Below are 18,397 nucleotides of genomic sequence, written 5' to 3'. Positions count from 1 at the left end.
AAATCTGGTGATAGTCGGTGGCCGACGAAAGTCCGATGGCTGTAAGGAAATCCGGGGTCAGTCGGTGACTGTAAGGAAATTCGGGCCGGGGTCAGTCGGTGGCTGGGCAGAATTCTAGTGTTAGTAGGTAGCAGGGCAGGAGTCCGATGACGCAGCGGCCAGCGTTCGTACGTATTCGATCTGCAGGCACATTTATAATAAAACGCAATTTTTAAATGCCAATTGGATATTAATTAATAGTAAAATTAATTTTAATAATAATATACTAAACCTTTCGCTTCTGCTCTCTATGGCTGTATTGTTATCATTAATTCTGGCCTTACCCTCTTTGCGTGCATGTCATGACTTGATCACCGTTGATTGTTTCAGCTTGACAGAGCGCTTCACCCCGCCGGGCTTAGGGCATCTCCAACCGAGAACTCTATTTTTCACGGCAAAATAATGCAAAACTCCAAAATGCCGTGCGGCTGCTCCAATCGAACTCCATTTTAGGTGTTTCTGAGAAGGTAACGATCGTTCTCCTTTCGCGCGTTTTTCCGGTTGAGAGCCGAAAATGGCGTGGGTGAACAGTGCAACGGCAATATTGGCGTCGCACTGTTCACCTGCAAGTAGATGGCGGAAAATTTGGCGTTCGGTTGGAGCGACCGAATGACGCCATACGCTCGTCTGGGGTTCGGTTGGAGATGACCTTAGGTGGATTGGTGGGCTTGCTTGGTTGGGAATCCTCCATCCCAAATCCGAATCCCCTCTCATATGGCACGACTCTTTAAGTGGAGAGAAAAGAACTATGAGTCCTGCACATATGGGGATGATTGCTCGTAGACTCACTAAGAGATTAGTGCACATCACCAAACTCGTCACAAGCTGATGTGGCTGAGGTCCCATACCACTTTTCATAAAAATAAATACAGACCGCTTCTTTTTCATTCGTCGTTACTTCATTTTTCAGCGTTGAAACTGAAAATGTCAGCGTTGTTTTTTTCAACCTGACGGAACAACCCAAGCATTAATTAATCGACGAAAATGATTAAATTTTCAAATTAGTCAGCGGTAATTATTAATAATTATGTCATCATCAGCTAAAACCTTTAAAAACCTCCCATTTCTTCAAGGAAATCATAAACCGAGATACATCTTCATCAACTAAAATTTAATCATGTCTCGCGGCCAGTTTCTTACCTTTCTTTCTTCCTTCCTTTTGCTGCTACATGCATCGCAGCTTCTCGTGACAGCTCTTGCCGGCCATGCCGAGGCAACGGAGAAGGAGAAGAAGGCCTATATTGTTTATATGGGTGAGCGGCTGAAGATGGAGCCTCTATCAATAACATCACTTCATAAGAGTTTGCTAAATAGTGTAATTAAAAGGTAATTAATAAGCTAAGTAAGAAAATTAATCCATTGTTATTTAGTTCTAATGCCGAATGATTGCAGCGACGAAGGTGCATCTGCACGCTTAATCCATTCTTACGGCAAGAGCTTTAATGCCTTTGCAGCAATGCTCACAGAAAATGAAGCAGAGAGATTATCAAGTAATACTGTTTAAATTAGCAAAATTATTAAAAAAAATGTCATGGCGAGCTCATCTTAATCAAGATTCCTAATTGTGAAAATTCTCAGGCATGGATGAGGTGGTGTCTGTCTTCCCTAGCCAGCAAAGAGAGCTCCATACTACAAGATCATGGGACTTCATGTCCTTTCCAACGAGCGCAACTCATTCTGCTTTCGAGTCCGACGTTATCGTCGGCATGCTCGACACCGGAATATGGCCGGAATCTGAAAGCTTTGACGACGCCGGATTTGGTCCCCCACCGCATAAGTGGAAGGGCACCTGCCAAACATCAAACAACAATTTTACCTGTAACAAGTACGACTTCGAGCATATATAATCTATATGTCAAATACTAATCGTTCTAAAATCTGAACAAATTTGCAATATACAGCAAAATCATTGGAGCACGCTACTACCACCTTGTAGGAAGCATAAGAGGGGAAAACATCCCATCCCCACGCGACTCTGAAGGCCACGGCACTCACGCCGCCTCCACAGCCGCCGGTCGGTTGGTCGCCAATGCCAGCCTCTCTGGCCTCGCTGAAGGCACTGCTCGTGGCGGCGTTCCTTCGGCTCGCCTCGCGGTGTACAAGGTATGCTGGAAATATCAGGGCTGCTCTGACGTCGACGTCCTCTCAGGATTCGACGATGCCATTGCAGATGGAGTCGACATCATTTCCATTTCCGTTGGTTCGAATTCCCCTATTCAGAAATATTTCTCGGATCCAATTGCCATCGGAAGCTTCCACGCAGTGAAGAATGGGATACTGGTGTCGAGCTCGGCCGGGAACAATGGTCCACATAGGTACACTGTAGTGAACTCCGCTCCGTGGATATTGACCGTAGCGGCGAGCACTATTGACCGCAAGTTTATTGCTCAAGTCAAGCTTGGCAATGGCGATGTTTATCAGGTTTGACTCTATCATAGTATCATGATTCTAATTTTATAATTCTCATAGTGTGTTTCTCCTCTAATTTTATATTAAAAATGTTTTAATACTGTGTTCGTTGATCTGAGCATTTTTAAATATAATTCTCCAATTTCACGATGGCAGGGCGTGGCTTTGAACACAGGTGGTTCCATTGATGGTACTTTATACCCTCTAATAAAAGCGTCAGATGCTCCCAACACATCAGCTGGCTTCGACGCATCATCCGCCAAGTAAAGAGAAATATAACAGTCCTTAAACAAAATCTCTACACATACATAAAAAAAGAATGATTTTTATGCAAAAAATTCTTGCAGGTATTGCAATAAAGGATCTCTGGACGAAGATTTGACCCAGGGTAAGGTAGTCATATGTGAGCACTTCAACATTGGCCTTGGGCCGCAGGTTGCAGGTGCTGTCGGGGCAATTATGCCACCAGTAGATACAGTAATTAGCGACTACGCCATGCAGTTTAAGCTTCCTGCCTCTGAGTTGGAAGTTGATGAAGTCGCTAAAATCCTACGATATTCTAACACAACAAGGTTTGTCTCACTTGATCTTGTAACTGAACATAACTAATAATGTTTTATTTTATTTTTCATTTTTCTGATCTTTTTGATAGTCATCCAATGGCGAGTGTTGGAAAGAGTGAGGGGGTGTTCGATGGCCATGCGCCTTACGTTGTCTCTTTCTCTTCTCGTGGGCCAAATCCTGTTACATCTAATTTGCTCAAGGTAATTAATATTTACTCCATGAAAATAAGTAAATGCTTCTCTGGCCTGGTTTGATGAGAGTGGATATGAATTTGCATGCAGCCTGATTTAACGGCACCAGGAGTTGATATCTTAGCTGCATGGTCTCCAATGGCCTCGCAAAAATCTACATTGTATAATATTATTTCTGGAACATCTATGGCTTGTCCTCATGTTAGTGGCTCTGCTGCTTACATCAAGTCATTTAACCCATCTTGGTCTCCTGCTGCAATCAAGTCTGCTCTGATAACCACCGGTACTTCTTCACTTTAAACACTGTTATTTTGGCTTTTTTTCTACTAAAAAGTTGTTTTAAGAAACCTTAAAGAAATTCGTGTTTTAGTTGTTTTAAGAAAACTTAAGAAATTCGTGCCAAACGAAGCCTTAATTTCATATTTGTTGAACACTTTGTTGCTTTCTTGCAGCATTCGTCATGAGCTCTAAAAAGAACCCCGAAGCCGAATTTGCATATGGAGCAGGGCATGTAAATCCCATGAGAGCGTTAAAGCCTGGCCTTGTCTATGATGCGGATGAGACTGATTATGTAAAGTTTCTATGTGGTCAAGGCTACACCACTGTAAACCTTAGAAAAATAACTGGAGACTCAAGTAGCTGTACTTCTGAAACAAATGAGCCTATCTTTGATCTCAACTATCCCACTTTTGCTTTAACAATCACAAAGGGAAAACCATTTTCAGCAACATTTCATAGAACCATCACTAATGTGGGGGATTCAAATTCCAACTATAAGGTCAATGTGACTGCTCCTTCTGGGCTCAAGATTACTGTCGACCCCCAAATCTTGTCATTTCAAAGCCTTCTTGAGAAGAAATCCTTTGAGGTAAAATTGGAAGGAGAAACCAACGAGGCTTTGCTCTCAGCTAGTTTGGTGTGGAGTGATGGCGTGCATGATGTGAGAAGCCCCATTGTCGTGTATACTGCATAAATATTAGCTTATAATGAGGATGAAATTATCGGCATAGATTTGTGTGGTTTTTTATTTAAAAAGTTTCATTTGTTTTGACTTGTTATCCATGTTTGTTTGGGCTTGTATGAATTTACTATTTGTCTTATATCAATAAAGTTGTTTATGATTGATATAAACCCAAGTAATTATACTTTTGGTATGAATTATGTTTGCTCATGAAATCTAGGAATTGTTATAGGAGTTATTTCATTCACTAACATCTTAGTTATTTGATTCATTGACATCTTTGAATATTAAATTTATAAATGAATATTATGTTCCATGGATATTTTGAAATCAACACTTCTCTCTTTATAATCAAGAATATATATATATATATATATATTTTGGTTAGAAATGAAGTTCGGTTGGAGAAAAACACTTGGGGCAACCTTTTTAATGCTTCTTAAAGCAGCTTTCTAATTAAAAAGAGAATGTTGGTATGTATGTTTGATCAGCAAGAAAATAGTCTGCCGGCAATGGAGGTCAAAAAGATCGTAGTAAGATAATAGTGATTGGATGGAGCGTCATCAAACAATGAGAGTTGAACATAAAAGATGCCACCCTTCCTCTAACCCCAACTACCCGAGTCAGGCTTTACACATAATTCATTTTATTATTTTAATATCATCCAACATTTTTTTTAGTAAACCAAATAATTCTATATATTTCAAATATAACATTTCCTCTATTCTTCCAATCCATCAGCCCCTTAATGCAATTCCCCGTTCATATAATTGTCGACAGTTTCCCCGCACACAATATAAAATTGTTGACGGGTCGCAATTTACAACTCATTTGTTGCCGCAGGTCGGATTTCGTTGAAATCGCTCTTCATCCACGTCTCTCGTCGCCCATTGGCTATGCGAATCACGCCGGCTCTTTTTTCCCACCGTCCTCTCTGTGTCATCAACATTCCTCCGCCTGAGCTTTTCTCCAATCCTTTGAGAACGTGTTAGGGTTTTGTTGCTTCGAATTTTTTTTTTTTTGATTTGATCTTAACTTCATTCTAATCGGCGAACGAAGAGATCAGGCTGAGCGGGAGTTCCAATGGGGCATAGAGTGGATCATGAATACGATTACCTCTTCAAGATCGTTATGATCGGTGATTCTGGAGTCGAAAAATCCAATATACTGTCGAGATATACGCGCGCGGAACGAGTTCTGTTTGGAGTCTAAATCCACCATTGGGGTGGAATTCGCAACAAAGACGCTCCAGGTGAGATAGTCTATTGATTCCGATTCCGATTTGGTAAAAGGTTGCAGAGATCTGTTTTTCGTTGCACCTGATGCCGAATGCTTTATGATTTAATGCAAATCTTATGGAATTAATGTAGTGTTGGAAAGTTAACTATAAGCTTATGGAGTAGGATATCTTGTGTGAAAGCAAATGATTGCTTCCTTTATTGTGGAGATCTGACATGGTAGCTTAATTATTTGTCCGAAGATCTATATTTAATCTTCAGTAACGAATGGGTTTTACCCTGGAATTGATCATTAGTAATTCGTATAAAAGGCAATTCTAGCTCATGTTTTTAAGACATTATTTTACATTTAGGTTCTGATCTGCTAGTACTGTCAAACTCTTTATGAGTATCACCTAACACAACCTTTTAACATTATATTGGTCTTGCAATCAATAGATCTACGGACTTATATGACAATTACTACGTTTTTCAGGGTGGAAAATGTCAATTGCTCAAAATTCATTTTTTTTTGTGGCTGTACTGTTTTTGTCTTAATTTTGTTTTGGTTTTCTTACATTCCAACTAATAACAGCATACATTTTTTGCCCCAAAATAGCAATTTATTTTTTTATTATCTTTTTTTTTTCTGTTTTTATTTATTTATTTTGCATTCAAGATCATGATTGTGCTATATAACTAATCTAGTGATCATCATGTATTGTACATTATCAATATGCATTTTTTAGAAAAGTTTCTTCGATCATTTGAATAAAGTCATCAAACATGACTTTCCTTTCACATTCTTGTATCAAATCCAGTTTTTCTAAATTTTGAATTAATTATCTTTTTGGAAAGTATTTGTTGGGATTCTCGGAGAGAGATGGGAGAGAAGGAGAGGGGAGCGAGAGCTCACGGGATTTGTGGAGAGAAAACAACACTGAATCTCATTTCTTTTTTGTCTTAGTGTCCTTATTGCAGACTATTGCACCTATTTATAGACACCAATGATAATACAAACCTACACAAGAACCTAAAGAAAGTACTGTTGACCCCTACAACCAGCCCGAATTTTAAATTTGATAAAAAAAGATTCAATTTGAATATGGATTGCATTAAATTTGATTATGCACTAGTCGAGGAAGCAAAATAAAATGACAAACACCAAGTTTCTATTAGTGGGGGATGATTTGTACAGAAATATTTCTCTTCTATTTATAATGGGCCGTGGTGGTATGTGCAAGACAGTGCTCTTACAACCTGTTTATGAAAATGGAATGACAAAGGAATTTGACCTTAAAATGTATGTTTGTGTTTCCAACAACTTTGATGTGAAAAAAGTCATTGGACATATGTTGGAATCTCTTAAGAAGGAGAGACCTCGTTTGGAAACGCTTAAGGCACGTCAGGATAGCCTTTGGATTGAAATCATGTCCAAAAAGTTCTTGTGCTAGATGACATTTTGGGAGGATGATGAGAAGCAGGATAAACTCGTTTCGGTCGCTCTGCCGTCGCCTCCGCTCGCGACCGACTTCCGTTTATCGCCGCCGACGATGCATCTCTGATTGCCGACCCCAATCCGACTGCCGACGCCGTATCTCCGACCTCCGACCGTCGTCGATCTCACTTCGGATCTCACGCCACCGACAAGTGTTTCCTACGCGATTTTTACCGGCGGTTTGAATGCCGCCGCAAAGCCGCCAGTAATAAAAAAACCGCCGGTGTAGCCATACGAACCGCCGGAGAAAACCGCCGATTTTTTGCATTTTTCCTGTAGTGTGCTAAGTTGGCCTCTTCTTTGAGCCAAGCTCTTTGCTGTTTCAACAAATCTGGATAATTCTTCTTGAAGTGTCTCTCTTTATGGCAATAGAAGCACTTCCTGCTTCTTACTGGACTTATTCCTCTGAACTCTGGTCTTCCTCTTGCAATCAGAATATTGCCAATATATATTTTATTCTTTATGTTCAGATTTTCTCTAAACATTCTTTGTCATCAAGACAAATTTTACTTGTCATTGTTAATGTTTGATTCTCATAAAACATAGTGTCAACTATGTGCTCATATGTCTCCGGCAAAGAGCCGAGGAGTATAATTCCTTGATCTTCTTTGTATATTGTCAAATCAACATTTTTGAGATAAAGAATTAGCTTATTAAAATCATCCACATGTTTTCTAATATCTTTGGAGTTTGGACTATTCCATTAGAAACATATACAATTGTTTTTCCAAGAACAATCAATTTGGAAGGGATCTCTTTAGATATAGATATTATAATTTTTGCCATACCTCTGAACCTTCAACAATCTCTCTCAACACTTCGTCACCAAGAGAAAGGAGAATAGTGACGTGTGCCTTTAGCTGTATCTCTCTTGCCCTTATTATACACGTGAAACAATATTCTCCTCAGAAATGGCATCGGAAAGGCTTTGATGAACTAGTACAAGCCTTTATTTTAATTCTCCATAGGTTGAAATCATTCTCCCCATTCAACTTGTCGATTTAGAACCTTTACATCGACATGATCAAGAAAATAGAACTCGATATGTGCCCCAACGGTACCAACCTGCTCTCATGCACATGATCTTACTGGAAATAGCCAAGAAAATCTCCTTCCTGCTTGTGTCCGACCCCAAAAAAACACGTGAATGGCACCGACTGCTCCGAGCTCCCAATCATGGAACCAAATTGCGTCTGCCGCTCCCACTCGCGACCCCGACCCACTTCGCCTTTGCATGCAGCCTCCTGCTCCCTGCGGCCCGTTTGACCTCACGTAGACCTATCCGATTAAGTCACTCGCAAATGCAATTGTCAGCCTGTATGCCCTAGTAAGCCACGCGCGACCACACATCAAGCACTAACAATCACGTGATATCCTCATTCAAACCCAATATGACCAACCAATATTTGTATTTTGCTCGTCTGCACGCGTGGGACTTGCGCCTTCCACAGTCTTGCCCGCCACCTTGCACCTTTCCACAAACCTGCAGCCCCGCCTTCCACGTGAATCTAGGCACGTGAATGTCCAGCTCGTGCTTGATCGACTTCGTCCAAGATCCGCACACCATTTACGATCCCACTTGGCCCGCCACCACGAGCGTGCACGACCCGATCCGCTTTCCCAACTCCAGTCATTCTCCGCCTCTCGCACGCTTGTGCCTGCTCGCGATCAGACTTCCATTTTCACCAACACGAACATGCTATCGATCGATCTGCACAATCTGCCCTCCTACACCTCCACTAGGCTCTGATACAAATTTGTTGGGATTCTTGGAGAGAAATGGGAGAGGGAGAGCTCACAAGATTTGTGGAGAGAAACACAACACTAAATCTTATTTCTTTTTTCGGCTTAGTGTCCTTATTACTGACTATTGTATCTATTTATAGACACCAATGGCAATGCAAAACTACATAAAAATTTAAAGAAAGCCAAAAAACTAACAGAAATATGGACCAATAGCCTAGCAATATTATATTTGAATTTGAATTTGAATTAATAAGCAATAAATAAAATTAGGGATAATTTTAAATTATTTGTTCTTTTCTTTGTAATCCCATTTCTATAAATAATGATTCGTGAGTTGAATTTTGGATCAATTAATTGATGAATTAAAATAGAAACTCTCTCTTTTCTACTCTTATTCTCCAATTTCTATATATTTTCACTATCAATGTACATAAAATTGGCTTAAAAGGATTGGATTTTATAGCGCTTACTCATTTATAGTAAAAATAATTTCGCATCCTTAGCCTATTTTCAAATACCACCTCTACGTACACAAATACCACCTTCTACGGACAAGCACTTAGCCCAACTATGCAGTGAGCACTTCTACTAAACATTTTGGTAAGCACCTGTGGCAAACAACTTCAGCGATCATTAATGGCAACCAACTCTTTTGTTGATTATCAGTGGACAGTCCAACACCATGCAACCATTATAGAACTACTTCTATGACCATAATTGTTGATAAAGTCTGCAATCATTGCTGACAATTGATTCCAACCACTTTCCGTTACATGAGTACATGAATACATAATGGTCGTTTCTGCACTTTTAATATTGTCGAAGGGCCATGCATCAAGTCCTTTGTTGGCTTAGCCTTGTTTATTTTGCTATTGGAGTTTCTTAACCAGGTTGTGAGAAGCATTTATGGCCTTTTTAACAATCATATTTGGAAAGCCATGGATCAAAATTCGCACGAGTTTTTAAGATAATTTCTATGTTTGATGATATTGAAATCCTTTTTATCAAATCATCTTCATCATGGACATCACCATAATATAGTAGTAATTAGGAAATTTTGGTTATTTTCTATGTGAAGTTGAGCATCCACATAAAGCTTTGTTCAAATCCTCACCATAATAGCAAAACGGAGAAATTGACATCCACTACAACCACAACTTTTGTTAATCCAAGAAAGCACAACGCGAAAAATTTCAAATCTGGCAAATTTTCACCTAAAAATCTTTTTTGGTAATGACTTGCGGATGTCTTGTATGAAAAAGGAAGAAGAGACTAGTTAAGAGATGCAACCCTCTTGCTTTGAAGAAGGTTAGTTCGAAGGAAACAAAAATTTATTTGATCTCGATTTGATGATGGACCATTAATTGATGAAGATTTCATCTTGATCTTCTTCTTCCTTCTCTTGATGCATGTTTAATTTAGCCTTAAGGGAATTGAAGAGGGGGAGTTTTAGAGAACAAAGAAGAGGTAGGAACCTATTTTACTTAGCACGTCACTTAGTGTACTGGTATCATAACAATATCGGACGGAGTAGACAAAAACATTGAAATGAGAAAGTGAGACTGCAAGGAGAGGGAATCCCGTTGAATAGAGAGAGATTGATGGATAAGCAAAATTGGAGGAGGTGGGAGAGCATTATGGAAGGAAATCCTTTCAAGTGAAATTCATCATTCAATAATCAAAATAATATATTCTCAACTCCTATTCGTAGGAATAAGATTTGCAAGATAAAATTAACTAATTTAACTTAAAATTTTGTTTATTCTTATGATAATCTAAACAATTAAATGTAATAAAACTAAAATAAATTGTAAACTAATTCAACATATAGGTATGCTATAAAAGTAAATCTTTTATGTGCATTAGTGGTCCCAAAATCTCCCTAGGAATGCACATGTGGAAGGAGTTTAGGAGCAAACAAAGGTGGATTGTTGAAGAAGTGTTGGACAGTCCGAATCTCTTATTCTTCCCATAGGCCAGGCTACCTAAAAAACATGAAGTTGAACGTTTTTTGAACTCGGAGGCTTATTGCTCGGGGTGTTGAAGTGAACTTGCTGAATATTCTCTATGAAGAAAAAAGCAATGATATAGGAGGCACAACTGATAGGACTAAGGTTTTTTTTTTAAGGGACATTTAGGTCAATTAAGGCAAACTCACATACACATCACATACGCGAGACTCGAACCTAATGCCTCTTGGTTGAAAATCAAATCTCCCAACCAACAGACCAAGATGAGTTGCATATAAGACTAAGGTTTACTAGCATGAATGTTAATACCAATAGCCCTACGGCCTATAACCCGTGTTCCATTGAGAAGCCAAAAAATGACCGGCAGCTGTGGAGATGTTAGTTTGTGAATATAAGGTGGATTTCGTCCATCTCCAGCAACAGAGTCTTACTCTACATCACTAACACCTGAAACTCTTAAACATGATTGACTACGTAATGATTGTGAAACTCAATGAAATTCAGATTGTCATAATATGCATTTCAGAAGTGATGGAAGATGGGATGGAACAGAGGAAGTTTGTTTTAGGAAAGGGTCCTCTATTAGGGAAAAAAAGTTGTGAATGAAAAAAAAAAAAAGTTTCCTCTAATTGGACAATAGTTTGTTTGCTGCCATAGAAATTTTCAAAGACGTATAATATGCTCTTATAAGTGGAAGGTAATTAGGTAAACTATATTTTCCATAAAGGTAATTTAGTTTTGCGCTTTATGCCAGAAACAAATGAAAGGCATGTTTGAACCAACAAAAAATATATATTAATTAGCAGACTTTTGATTCAAATAGTAATTTTTTTGTATCAACTTCATTGTTGAATAGCATGATCTTCACCTTACATTTGGATATATTTCAAGGATTGCTGTCAATTTCCCTGTAGATTTATATGCGTACTGGCTATTTTTATAATTGTTAATTTTGAGGCATTATCTCGACTTATTTATGGAATTATGGAAACTGTTTTCAAACCAAAGGCAATGGTTTCTTGTCAAGCTCATTCCTGAAAAGTATGAAGTAAAACCTTATGTTTGAACATTTTTTAATACACCCTTTCAAGAAATTGGAATGATTTTTGCTAGTACGTGTAATAGTGTGAGATATTTTTCAAGGCATCATCAATTGGAAGGACTGTGGAGAACCCAATTTATCAAACATGTGATTACAAAAAGGGTTAAATGCTTGATATATTGGTTGTACAATTTAGGAATTATGTCATGAAATTATTAGGTTGATTTGATACAAAATGGATTGAAAAAAAAATTAGATAAGAATACTTTTTGTTTTTTTAATTTGGTACATGCAGAATTTAATATACAATAAACCACTATCTAGTTTTTATGTAAGGTATTGTTTATCATTGCAGTGATAGAGAGTGAGACTTTTAGTTCATTCATTGGCAGTAAGGTTTATGTCATAACAATTCATTTGGCATTTGTGTTAGATGTTTCATGCCACATATTTTTATGTTCTATTATGAGCAAAAGAAATGCAATCATCATCCTTATTAAGATTGGCTTTATGAATCCTTATTATTCATTTAGTCATGAGCAAATGATGTGTGGTGCCATAAGAAAATCACAAATGCTTGGAATGAGGTAATCTTATGTAGGATGAGTTTGGATTATTTTGAAGAGTAAAACATATTAGGATATTTTTGTCATTAATTCAACCAAAAGCTCGTTACGTCATTAATAGTTACTAGCATTGATTAACATAAGAGGTTATAAGTTTAACAAAGATGATATCTTCATTTTTGTATATAAGAACAAGAGTGACAAATAGATAAGATGATACTATAAAGAAGTAAAAACAATGAAAACATAAATGAAAATGAATAAGAAATGGTCTAACATATATAGGTAAAAACTATAACATTGCTCAAAGGCATGATAATAATAAAAATAAATAAAATTAGACATCAACATCTCATCATACTTATGAACACTCATACATTGACTCTTATAGGTGCAACATAGATGATCCTAAATGTATAATCTAAAATCATGAAATATTTTTTTGAGTGTGATTTCTCTCTCTATTATATCCAGCTTGTTTCCTAGTCTCAGGGAATTTCTGCTCAGGTCAAATTTATTTCAAATTGCTGATTTCACTTCTGAAGGGGATAGATGTAATAATGCCAAGCTGTCATTTTTAATTTTATAGTGTTCTGTCGATTATATTTGGCGGGAATGCAATGAAAGGAAGTTTGCTTCTATTGCCAAAAGTTAATTTACTATGAAGGAGACTATTAAAAAAGTTGCCATCGTAAAGCTTTCAAGATGGAAGGATGGGGAACAACTCAAAAATAATTTCTATGGAGGGATTTATCATCAGGTATAATGGTGGCTGCTTACTCTTCTACTGCTGTTTGTTTTTTGATTGAGCCAGGTGATCATTTTTTGCGGATCAAATGGTTGTGGGGCTTTTGCATCGCCTTTTCCTGCTTATCATGATTTCCTCTTGTTGATCTTGGCTTTTTGGCTTTGAGATTGGTATTTTGGGGCGAGGATGAATGGATTGCATTCCCCTCCCCCAGATGATGACTTTTTGCAACTTGGTGCTCCTGGATGGCGATCTTCGCAACTGGGGAATTGCTTGGTGGATGCAATTCCTATATTGACCCTTTTGGTTGGTTGCAATTTTTTGTTTTCCTCAGCTCATTTTGTCTAGTGTTTTTACAACACTATTTTGGTTTTGAGCACTTTCTCTTCTTTTTGTTCTCGTTTATTTCTCTTTACTTTATTTGTAACTAGTTTTTATAATGGAATTGGCTTTGCCCTTAATTTTTCCAAAAAAAAAAAAGGGAAAATGGGGAAAAATAGGGCAGCTAGTGGATTAGACATCGTTTCGATCAAGATTAACTAGGAACTCAAAGCCAAGCGAGCGACATCTTGAATGAACCATGGATTATACTCCAAATTAGAGGCAACATCAATCAGAGCTGTTAGCTCTAGATAAGACAAAATTACATTTGTCTTGGATGACATTATTCACAAAAGAAAAAGGAGGTCAAGAAAGGCACAATCTTAAGAGGAATAAGACATGCATAAGAACATAGAATGCTCTTAGTTGGGAGGTGACGATGCAACCACAATGCACACCTAAGGCAAATCTGCTAGAATCAACGTAAAAACACCAAAGGTTATTGACGCATGAGAGGGACTTACTAAGAAGTCGCTTTTCATGTGTTTTGACTACTTTATGATCATTTGTTATGACTGCTAGAGGTGGTACATGCATGAAAGCGACTTCTTTTTTTTCCCAATAAAAGAAATCGCTTTCATGTATAATTTATGCCACCAATAGTCATAACTCATGATCACGAGCAAAAAAAAAAGAGAAAATTAGGGTTTAGGATTTAGGGTTTAAGATTTAGGGCATCATAGAGTAGTTAGGACATAAATGTAACTTGAATAGTTATATACATACAATTATAATTTTATTTAAAATGTTTAAATATTTTTAAATGATTTGCAAAGATAGGTATTCGAACGTGAACCTAAAGATAGGTATTATAGAATATTAAGTTAATATTATTTTCCTGTATTATTTATATTTAATATTATACTGACAATAATGACAACTAAAATACTAACTACTTGTTCTTTTGAGCCAAGCTTAATTAACACTAAAATGGGGAAAAAAATTGTAATAGGATTTGCGGATATATGTTATATTAGAATACGAATAAAAAATAATAAAGAAATGTATGGCTGATATTAAAAATATATAAAGTTCAAACCTGAAAAAAATTTGTATTTTTGAAACTTTTAGATATCTTTTATTTTTTTATTTATTTTCTGCATTTTATTATATCATTTTCTTATTTTGATAAAAATTATATTTGAATTTTCTAATATAATATTTCTCTAGTAAAGTAAGATGCTCTAAAACCTTTTCACTTGTAAATGAGCCGAGCTCCACTTATTGTGTGTTAGGGCTTGTTTTATAATTAGGATTATCATTTATTTGAAATTGTTTCATGAGAATAACGTTCGTACGCAGTTGTTTGTTTTTATATATATAAGTTTGGTTGCATGTGCACTAAATATATTGCATAAGATTTTAAATTTTAAAATAATATTATTGGTGCGGGCTAGAATGTTCACGGCGGTAAAGTATGAAAAATATTTCATGTCTTAGCATTGCATGAGTATCTAGCACACAAACAGATAAAAAAGAAATGCCATAATTTTTTACATGGAAAGCCTTGAAGGAAAAAAAACATTGGGCTATGCCCAATTAAAATGATTTAACTAGTGTTTGAATATATTACAAATAACTGATTCATTCTTTAAACTGAGGACGATCAAATACAACAGTCAACCATTGAGTTGAAATCTAGTGTTGAACAAAAATCAGTTGGAAATCTGACAATGTACGTCGGTGGTCGGACAAAAAATTAGTGTTTGTTGGTAGCAGAGCCGTAGTCCGAAGACAGCTGGTGGTCAGGCAGAAATTCAGTGACAGTCGGTGGACGGGTGGAAGTTCGTGGCAGCTGGTGGTCAGGCGGAAGTTCGTGGCAGCTGGTGGTCAGGCGGAAGTCCGATGATATTGGTGGCCAGACGGAAGTCAGACAACAACTAATGGTCGGGCAGAAATTCGGTGATTTTCGGTGGTCGACGAAAGTTCGGTGCTTGTCGATGGCTGGGAGGAAATCCAAGGTCAGTCGGTGGCTGGGCGTAATTCCAGTGTTAGTCAGTAGCAGGGCAGAAGTCTGATGACGGCGACGGTCGATGTTTCGACGGTGGTCGAGGAGTTTGGTTGCAAGAGAAATCTAATTTCTCTCTCTCTCTCTCTCTCTCCCTTGCTTGGGTTCCTTTCCATGAGGAATGAAAAGTTTATTTATAATTTTCTGAAAGTTGGTGGTCGGGCTATGTTACAGCTGGTGGTCGGGCTAAAGTCTTGCGTCAGTTGGCGGTTAGGTAGTAGTCCGACGACACTCGGTGGCCGGACGGAAGTCTGGCGACTGTCGTTAGTCAGGTGGTCGGGCAGAAGCCCGACTCCAGTCGGTGGCCGGCCATAAGTCATTGGCCGGGCAGAAGTCTGACAATGGTCGGTAGTCGAGCGGTGGTTGAGGAGCCTTGTGGTTAGAGAATTCTGATTTTTCTTTCTTCATTCTCTCTCTTTTCTTTCTTGCTTGACTTTCTTTCAATGAAGAATAATAATCTATTTATAATTTTTTGGGAGTGTCGTGGTCACTAAATAGGAGGGATGCGTGAAGAATTATTCCACACTTATTAATGGGAATTATTGAGAGCATTAGAAAGACACAGCGGCCAGCGTCCCGATCTGCAGGCACATATATAATAAAACGCAATTTTTAAATGCCAATCGGATAATAATTAATAGTAAAATTAAAATAATATACTAAACCTTTCGCTGCTGCTCTCTTTGGCTGTATTGTTATTATTAATTGTGGCCTTACCCTCTCTGCGTGCATGTCATGACTTGATCACCGTTGCTTGTTTCAACCTGACAGAGCGCTTCTTCTTCCTTTGTCGTTGCTTCAGTTTTTCAACGTTGAAACTGAAAAAAATGTCAACGTTGTTTTTTTCAACCTGACGGAACAACCCAAGCTTTAACTAATCGACGAAAATGATTAAATTTTCAATTAGTCAGCGGTAATTATTAATAATTATGTCTTCATCAACTAATACCTTTAAAAACCTCACATTTCTTCTAGGAAATCATCAACTAAAATTTAATCATGTATCGCGGCCAGTTTCTTACCTTTCTTTCTTCCTTCCTTTTGCTGTTACAAGCATCGCAGCTTCTCGTGACAGCTCTTGCCGGCCATGCCGAGGCAACGGAGAAGGAGAAGAAGGCCTATATTGTTTATATGGGTGAGCGGCTGAAGAATATGGAGCCTCTATCAATACCATCACTTCATAAGAGTTTGCTAAATCAAGTAATTAAAAGGTAATTAATAAGCTAAGTAAGAAAATTAATCCATTGTTATTTTGTTCTAATGCCGAATGATTGCAGCGACGACGGTGCATCTACACGCTTAATCCATTCTTATGGCAAGAGCTTTAATGCCTTTGCAGCAATGCTCACAGAAAATGAAGCAGAGAGCTTATCAAGTAATACTGTTAAAATTATCAAAATAAATGTCATGGTTAGCTCATCTTAATCAAGATTCCTAATTGTGAATATTCTCAGACATGGATGAGGTGGTGTCTGTCTTCCCTAGCCAGCAAAGAGAGCTCCATACTACAAGATCATGGGACTTCATGTCCTTTCCAACGACCGCAACTCATTCAGCCTTCGAGTCCGACGTTATCATCGGCATGCTCGACACCGGAATATGGCCGGAATCCCAAAGCTTTGACGACGCCGGATTTGGCCCCCCACCGCATAAGTGGAAGGGCACCTGTCAAACATCAAACAACAATTTTACATGTAACAAGTACGATCTATATATATCAAATACTTAATTTTCGTTCTAAAATCTGAACAAATTTGCAATATACAGCAAAATCATTGGAGCACGTTACTACCACCTTGTAGGAAGCATAACAGGGGAAAACATCCCATCCCCACGCGACTCTCAAGGCCACGGCACTCACACCGCCTCCACCGCCGCCGGACGGTTGGTCGCCAATGCCAGCCTCTCTGGCCTCGCCGAAGGCACTGCTCGTGGCGGCGTTCCTTCGGCTCGCCTCGCGGTGTACAAGGTATGCTGGAAAAATCAGGGCTGCTCTGACGTCGACATCCTCGCAGGATTCGACGATGCCATTGCGGATGGGGTCGACATCATTTCCATTTCCGTTGGATGGTATGCCGCTATTCAGAAATATTTCTCGGATCCAATTGCCATCGGAAGCTTCCACGCTGTGAAGAATGGGATACTGGTGTCCAGCTCGGCCGGGAACACTGGTCCAGATAGGTACTCTGTGGTGAATTCCGCTCCGTGGATATTGACTGTAGCGGCGAGCACTATTGACCGCAAGTTTATTGCTCAAGTCAAGCTTGGCAATGGCGATGCTTATCAGGTTTGACTCTATCAAGCTTCTAATTTTATAATTCTGAACATTGTTAAATATAAGTAATTCTCCAATTTGACTGATGGCAGGGCGTGGCTTTGAACATAGATAGCTCCAATGGTACTTTGTACCCTCTAATAAAAGCGTCAGATGCTCCCAACACATCAGCTGGCTTCGACTCATCAACCGCTATGTAAAGAGACCTTAACTAAAATCTCTCTACACATACATCAATAAGGAATGATTTTTATGTAAAAAATTCTTGCAGGTATTGCAGTAAAGGATCTCTGGACGAAGATTTGACCCAGGGTAAGGTAGTCATATGTGAGCACTTCAACATTGGCCTTGGGCCGCAGGTTGCAGGTGCTGTCGGGGCAATTATGCCACCAGTTGATACAGTAATTAGCGACTACGCTATACAGTTTAAGCTTCCTGCCTCTGAGTTGGAAGTTGATGACGTCGATAAAATCATACGATATTCTAACACAACAAGGTTTGTCTCACTTGATCTTGTAATCAAGTTTGTGAAAATCTGATCGGACAACGAATCGGAAGAAGAAAATGTTCACAATTCGATCGGTAATACTGGGGTTTAATTGAATGATGTAATAAATAATTAAATTATTAAAAATTAATAAAATTAACATAATATAATATAAGTATATAAGCATTTAATAATATTTTTAAAATTTTAAAATATATAATAAAATTTTATACATATAAATATAATTTTTAAGAATAAGTTAATATAATAATTATATTTATAATATTAAAAATTT

At 38.1% G+C, this 18,397-nt stretch overlaps 2 protein-coding genes and 1 pseudogene across 2 annotated transcripts in view; all 3 read left to right on the top strand.

Moving 5' to 3' along the window:
- The first annotated feature begins 1,276 nt into the window (after window positions 1-1,276).
- Window positions 1,277-4,176, top strand: LOC110114339 (cucumisin-like). The gene is made up of 9 exons (XM_028698018.1): window positions 1,277-1,365; window positions 1,432-1,529; window positions 1,618-1,864; window positions 1,941-2,460; window positions 2,605-2,711; window positions 2,796-3,020; window positions 3,101-3,212; window positions 3,294-3,496; window positions 3,660-4,176. Exons 1-9 carry the CDS (start codon window positions 1,289-1,291, stop codon window positions 4,174-4,176), a joined length of 2,106 nt encoding a protein of 701 aa, XP_028553851.1. The 5' UTR covers window positions 1,277-1,288.
- A 744-nt stretch (window positions 4,177-4,920) lies between these two features.
- LOC114578357 overlaps window positions 4,921-18,397 on the top strand; it is a 22,254-nt pseudogene continuing 8,777 nt past the window's right edge.
- Window positions 12,969-18,397, top strand: part of LOC110114409 (cucumisin-like) — a 9,208-nt gene continuing 3,779 nt past the window's right edge. Inside the window, exons 1-8 of the mRNA XM_028698016.1 lie at window positions 12,969-13,017; window positions 13,118-13,257; window positions 16,403-16,551; window positions 16,618-16,715; window positions 16,795-17,041; window positions 17,108-17,627; window positions 17,708-17,811; window positions 17,887-18,111. Coding sequence (XP_028553849.1) covers window positions 12,969-13,017; window positions 13,118-13,257; window positions 16,403-16,551; window positions 16,618-16,715; window positions 16,795-17,041; window positions 17,108-17,627; window positions 17,708-17,811; window positions 17,887-18,111 — 1,532 coding nt within the window. The remainder of the gene's footprint in view (window positions 13,018-13,117; window positions 13,258-16,402; window positions 16,552-16,617; window positions 16,716-16,794; window positions 17,042-17,107; window positions 17,628-17,707; window positions 17,812-17,886; window positions 18,112-18,397) is intronic.

This window comes from Dendrobium catenatum, unplaced genomic scaffold, assembly GCF_001605985.2.
Source record: "Dendrobium catenatum unplaced genomic scaffold, ASM160598v2 fragScaff_scaffold_1028, whole genome shotgun sequence".
Lineage (NCBI taxonomy): Eukaryota > Viridiplantae > Streptophyta > Magnoliopsida > Asparagales > Orchidaceae > Dendrobium > Dendrobium catenatum.
The sequence above is the reverse complement of the archived record's forward strand: the minus strand, read 5'-3'. Positions and strand labels throughout refer to the sequence as shown.

What these genes read in the sequence shown, in the direction of transcription:
- LOC110114339 (XM_028698018.1), top strand. Translation starts at nt 1,289, where the DNA reads ATGGGTGAGCGGCTGAAGATGGAGCCTCTATCAATAACATCACTTCAT. An exon ending in GCAATGGCGATGTTTATCAG is followed by an intron (nt 2,461 to 2,604) that starts GTTTGACTCTAT and finishes TCACGATGGCAG; the next exon opens with GGCGTGGCTTTGAACACAGG. An exon ending in TTACATCTAATTTGCTCAAG is followed by an intron (nt 3,213 to 3,293) that starts GTAATTAATATT and finishes ATTTGCATGCAG; the next exon opens with CCTGATTTAACGGCACCAGG.